The sequence below is a fragment of the Leopardus geoffroyi genome, chromosome C2 (genome assembly GCF_018350155.1).
Source record: "Leopardus geoffroyi isolate Oge1 chromosome C2, O.geoffroyi_Oge1_pat1.0, whole genome shotgun sequence".
In the NCBI taxonomy this organism is placed as follows: domain Eukaryota; kingdom Metazoa; phylum Chordata; class Mammalia; order Carnivora; family Felidae; genus Leopardus; species Leopardus geoffroyi.
Window position 1 is genome coordinate 46,894,399 of NC_059333.1, and position 6,616 is coordinate 46,901,014.

The window sequence follows — 6,616 nt, forward strand, 5'->3', positions numbered from 1 at the left end:
CTGGAAATTAGCATTGTTTCTTTTTTTTTTTTTAATTCAATGTTTGTTTATTTTTGATTAAGAGACAGATCACCAGCAGGGGAGGGGCAGAGAGAGAGGAAAACAGAATCCAAAGCAGGCTCCTGGCTCTGAGCTATCAGCACAGAGCCCGACTCAGGGCTCGAACCCAAGGACCACGAGATTATGACTTGAGCCGAAGTTCGCGCTTAACTGACTGAGCCACCCAGGTGACCTGCATTATATGTTTCTAAGCTAATATTTTGAACTGAAATACCTTCTTACAAAAGATCTCACAATGAATGAAGAATTTAATCAAATGCACTAAAGAAAATGCTGTAATAGCAATTCTGAACAATAGTAATTACTTCATAAATAATGAATTTTTACATTTTGAAGTTTTTGCTATATTTTTAAGTATGCTTGCATGTGTTAAATTAGCCTACACAATACACAATTTGAACACAATATGTCTACAGAACATAACAACACGATTAAAATTATAACCATGTAAGATTATGGAGGTGTGTGAATATAGAATAGAAAGAAACATAAAAATCATAAATTGATAGATTAGGGAGTAAAACTATGGATAATTATCAATTAAGTTTTTGGTTTAGAATCACCATTATCTGCACAATATTTAAAAAATACAGTGATAAGGCCATAAGGTTTTTATAAAGTAAACTGAATCCATGAGCCATACAAGAAAAACTGCCTGTCTCACTTCATATTTCAACAACCACATTTCACTATCTCTATGAAGCTTTTCCTAATCCTAACAATTTTAGGTCATCATTCTACATCCTTCCAGCTAATCAAGAAGTTGAAACAGAAACTTTATTTGCATGCATTCAATTAACGCCCAATATTACCACCTGAGCTTTCACATCCCACGTCATTTTGTAAAGTATAATCCTAAACTTAAAACCTACCTCTATGTAAATGGAGGCTTTCCGCATACTATAATCTTACGATATTTTTTTATGGAAATTAATTCATTTGTCACATTAATTCTAGCACTGGTACTTTCACCTACACCAATTTCATGGATATTAAGGTGTTGTTCTTATGTTGGTCTTCTAGAATGAACCTTAGATGTTCAGATAGAATTATTAGCCATCTTCATAGGCAAATAATGTTTCTTCTTTGCTTATAACATTGGGAAATCTACCTAAAAATCATTGACCTGTAATTTTACAATGAATTTTTCATTTACAAGTTTTAAAAATACGGATTTTAAACCTGATCATTAGCACTTTGGAATTTGTGCTGTATTTCTAATTTTTACTGTGCGATATTAATCGGAAAGAGCAGAAAAAAGATGCTTTGATTTTGCCTCTCAACAAAACTACATGTAAGAGGCCAAATGTTTTATCAGACCAAGAAAAGACAATGGAAAATTCTAAATTAACCTAATGTCAATATTAGAATTACAAATGTTCACTGCTGAGGCAGAAGTGTTCTTCATTTCTGACAATTCACAAATATTGTTCAAAAATTATTTACCTGCGTCACAGCCAAATAAAGGCATTACTTGACAGAAAACAACTTTTCCACCCCGCACATTAGTTCTGACATCATTGCGGAACTGAATGATTAAGAAAGAACCTGACTTGTTTCACAGATTTATTAGCGAACAAAAATCAATACCTTCACAAATATTTCACGGTAATAGGTATAAACAAGTCAGTCTTAATCAATTTTAACTTCCTGGGGAGCACCTCGGTTGGTTAAGCGTCCAACTTTAGCTCAGGTCATGATCACACGGTTTGTGAGTTCGAGCCCTGAGTTGGGCTCTATGCTGACAGCTCAGTGCCTGGAGCCGGCTTCAGATTCTGTGTCTCCCTTTCTCTCTGACCCTCCCCTGCTCGAACTCTGTGTGTGTGTCTCTCTCTGCCTCTCTCTCTCAAAAATAAACATTAAAAAAAAATTTTTTTTAAATTAATGTCCTGATATTTTACCACATTCAAATAAACGTCTAACCCAAGAAGGGAGGCAAGTCCTCTAGGACACAAATGAGGAAGCTGAGATCCTGAGATGAGGGGACACAAATTGCTAGTCATAAATAAAGTAAATCAGGGGCATAGAATCATTCATAGACTCTCAACTTCCTATTAAATATACTTATTACAGTAAATATGCAATCAAATACGCAAATAATAAATTTAACCAATTTAAGTTTTTTTAGAAAGACGTGTTACAGTAAAATAGGTTTTCAACAACAAAAAACCCATCATAGTACAATTGGATGTGAATAAATACAATCTATGTATAAGTATATTAATGAAATAAGACTGGTTAAAAGACATCTCTGCTGTGAAGGGCTGACGGATTTTCAGACCACTGATAAATTTTATTCTGAGCCAAATGAAAAGAAAAATCACTGCCAGCAGAATATATGCTGAGTATTACATGACATTACAGCTCACCCTTGAAAAACGCAGAGGTTAAACACGCTGACCTCCCCGTGCATAGTCAAAAATCCGCCTATAACTTTTGACTCCCCAAAACTTTACTAGTAGCTTATTGTTGACCAGAAGCCCTACCAGCCTTCCGTATAACATAAACAGATGATTGTCACATATTCTGTATGCTACTGGTGTTATATGCTATATTCTTATAATAATACATAACTTTTTCTTAATTTTTAAATATTGTTGGGCTATTAAGTTCCTGAGTTTTTTCAAATGTTTGTGAATCTCCAAAATATTTTCTAGCACACTTAAAAAAAAAAAAAAATCGGCGCAGTTTGACCTGTGTAGCTTAAGGGTCGACTGTAACTGGAATGAGAGTAATACCTACTGCTACTTCAAATGATATCTGGAAGATTTAAAAAAAAAATTGAAGCACAGTTCTACCTCAACATATACAGTAAATGCATTTCTACCTAGACTGGCCAAAGGGGGAAAAAAACTGAAATATCATAAAACATTTTTTTCACAGCTTATATTTTGACTATATGTTAATTACAGAAAATATGGAAAAGCATAAAGAAATACCCAAAAGACAACTACTATTTTATTTCTTTTCAGTCTTCTTCCAAAGACTTATAGAGTAAAAACTCCAGTTTGTCACTTAACACTACAAAATATAGACATTCCCATTATTAAAAATTCTAATGGAGTTTTAAAACACTTTCTTCATTTTTAAATTAGATTTCTTTTCAGGTTATGTGAGGGAATACCAGTTGGATCCCAAAGCTTGTCTGTTAGATTAGTTAAGACTGGTTTAAAAGCAATTCTACCACCGACTGCATCAGGGTCCTTTGGATAAAAAATATAATTTTTAAAAATTAGGGGAACTGAAATCTCACACAATTCCTGTTTCCAGTGATGTATACCTAACTGGTTCTTATTTATCGACTTAATACACTCAAAATTAATAATGATAATCACTTATAGCTATATTATACTTTTCCCTTTGCAAAATTCCCATGTACTATCATTTCATTTTTTTTAGGCTATGGAATAGGTTATTCTCTTATCACAGATGTAGAAAACTGTGGTACAAAGAAATTAAGTGACCTCACAAAATCTACCCTACCAACTTAGCAGAACTAGAAATCGGGTCTTTTAAATTAACACCACCCTTTCTATTTGTGCTAATCTACACTGCTTATATAAGACATTGCTGTGAAAGAGAACCATGTGTTTGTTAAAACGCTGTGCAAAAAACCGAAGTTGAATGGGGGCACCTGGATGGCTCAGTCGGTTAAGCGTCAGACTCTTGACCTCAGCTCACTCAAGTCAGGATCTCAGATTCGTGAATTCTAGCCCCGTGTCTTGGACCTGCTCTGGGAGCGCAGATCTTGCTCGGGATTCTCTTTCTCCCTCTCTCTCTGCCCCTCCCCTGCTTGCTGGCTCTCTCTCTCTCTCAAATAAATAAACTTAAGAAAATACAAACCCTGAAATTAAACCTTGAAAGAAAATAAGTTAATGTTGTGTGTTAATTAGGCCAGTTTCGAGAAATTCCAAAAACTAAGGAAACTGTCTCATTTGGTGAGGAGACACAGAACTGATTCTATACTGCTCAAAGATGATTTTTAAAAACATGATAGGAACACTTCAGATCTAGAAATAAGCAAAACTGAGCATTCTGCTTATACAGTTACATTCCTTTCTGTATCAAGGTACCTTTTATTTGTGTCTCAGTTCCCTTATGTTTGAAATGGGATAACCATCCCTATCTCAGATGGTTGTGGTGAGGATTAAATGACTTAATACACATACACCACTGAGTACTATGCCTGCCACAAAGTAAGTCCCAACTAGTTGTAGCACTATGGAAGCCTTCTCGTTTTTTCTCTCTCCTACTAGAAGGAAAATACATGCACAGGCTCTAAAACTTCAATAGGGGGGTGGGAAGGAGGAGATATCACACTTTATTAAATGCTGATTCAAGAATTTATTTAAGATGAACTAACTAAAAACCTGAATGCTAAGCATCTAAATTTTAAGTTACACGGCGTAGAAACGTGCCTAGAACTAAAAGAAGTCACTTTACCAAATACATTTTTCTTCATAGTGAGATTCTATTTCCACATGCCTGTCAAAGTTTCAGCATTTTCATAACGACAGGCTGTGGCCATGATTCCACACTTTACTGAGAACCATATGAGAACAACATTTAAGCTGGACTTAAACATGGAGATCAACTTAAAAAAAAAATCTTCCCAGCAATAAATAACAATCCAATCCATATTCTTCTCACTGCAATAAAAAAGGAAATACAATGGGAAAATGTGTTCAATAACTGATGCCAAACTGATTGAAAAATTGCAGTTCACTGCCTGAAAATAGTACTAAAGGGCGGAGGAGGAATCAGCACTGCATTCTCTTTCCATTATGATGATTATTCAATAAACAGTTTTGCTCAATTCTGAAACAGGTATTTCAAGGACGGTAGACGGAAAAAAAGTTGTCACTTTCTGGAAGGGCTTACCGTTTTAACTCGGAATGCTCATAGCACGTTGCCTTGGGTCAGAATGAGTGTCTGACCCAGGCAATCTAGACCACCAGCAGGAATAATAGGAAGGGATCGTAAAGGACTCGTACTGAATCCAAAACTCAAAGCTAACCAGAATCAGTACCCTTCGCTTTTGAACCTGAGCACTTTCACAAAAGATAATTAGCGCCACTTGCCTTTAACTGGTTTAAGATGCTATTTAATTATCTTGTCTTCCTACTCTGTCCATCATTTTAGCTTAACTTTAGGGGTCACATCTCCAAAACTTTTTTCCTCCCAAATATTTTTCCAAGAAGAATCCAATACCGAAAAGGAGGCCTTCACAGCAGAATCTCACTTCTCTCTTTTCAGCAGCACCAAAGGCCTGGTCAAAAAGTAAAGACGCGCCAACTTGGGGGGACAAGGGGCAGAGCCCACCTTTGCAACTCATCCCGGAGAGGGCCTCGTCTGGTCACGCACCCAAGCGCACTGCACCTCCCCCGCGCGTCTAGAGACCCGGCATCCCGGAGATTCCCCTGCGACCCCGCCGCCCCTGGGGCTCCGCGCGCCGCGCGCTCCCCGGGAACCACTCACCTTGCTGGGCTCCAGCGTCCTCGAGCAACAGGAGCAGGATAAGTAAGAGCAGGAGGAACAGAGGCATGGGGAAGGAGGAGGAGGAGGAGTTGGGGCGGGGAGGGCGAGGGCGGGAGAAGGGGAGCGCGGCCCGGGCGGGGGCGGCGGCCGCGGCCCGGACTCGGAGACGGGGAGGGCTGCGCCCGGCTCTCACCGCCGCCCGGCTCCCCATCTCGGCGGCCGGCTGTCCGCCTGCATAGTGCGGGAGCCCCGGGAGAGGAGGCGGCGGCTGCGGCGGCGGGAGAGCGAGAGGCACCGCGCGCTACGCCCCGCGCCGGGACCGTCTCTGCCCCTTGCTCCGCTTTCGCCTCCTCTTCTCTAGTTCCTTCCCTCCGCTCCCTCCCCGGAGACCCCAGACCAGAGCGCTGGGGAAGAGAGGGAAGGAAGCGGGGTACTCGAGCCGCGGAGGGCCGCTGCGGCAGAGCCGGAGGACGCACCTCCCGCGCCGCGTCCCTCAACCCAACCCCGACTCGCGGCACACGCCCGGGGCTCCGGCTAGCTAGCTGGCAGGCGGGCCGCCCGCTCCCTCGCGCTCCCTCTGGCGCGCACTGACCACGCCTCCTCGGCCCGCCAAGGCCAATCTGCAGTTGGCTCCGGTCCGTCTCCCTCCGAGCCACCCAATCAACACGCTCTCTCCTCAGTCGGCCCGTTAGGTCCCCGGCCCACTCCTTGAGCTCAACCGCCCCTCTTCTCTCTCCTCCAATCCCCTGCAGCCTTAGGAAAGCGTCCCACCCCGCTTCCCCCAATCGGGGTTCCGCCCCCAAGCTCGGGCCCCCGGCAGCCCTGCCCGGTCCGGGCGCCTGTTATTGTTGGGACGGCAGCCCAAGCTGATCTCGCTGGGGCGGCTGCTCGCACTGGTCAATGACTTCCGGGACTTCCCCCATCCCGCTCTCCTGGCTCCTCAAGCCCAGCTTGTTCATTGCTCCTCCCCTGCCGCGCATCAGGCCATTGGAAGGGGTGGGAAACCAGGATCCTGGATGGTTTTAGCTGAGAGCTGAGTCTAAGAAAGCAGAGCGTGTTTTTGTTTTGTTTTGCTTTG

At 41.9% G+C, this 6,616-nt stretch overlaps 1 protein-coding gene across 4 annotated transcripts in view; it reads right to left on the bottom strand.

The window, feature by feature from the left end:
• The window catches only part of DCBLD2 (discoidin, CUB and LCCL domain containing 2), an 88,168-nt gene extending 81,970 nt beyond the window's left edge, over positions 1-6,198 (bottom strand). Inside the window, exon 1 of one of the 4 annotated variants that reach the window (XM_045501747.1) lies at positions 5,539-6,198. In XM_045501747.1, coding sequence (XP_045357703.1) covers positions 5,539-5,749 — 211 coding nt within the window. In that variant the 5' untranslated portion in view covers positions 5,750-6,198. Of the gene's footprint in view, positions 1-5,271; positions 5,411-5,538 lie in introns of those variants that run through there. The other 3 variants (XM_045501748.1, XM_045501751.1, XM_045501749.1) reach the window with 3 other exon arrangements.
• Positions 6,199-6,616: the final 418 nt, after the last annotated feature.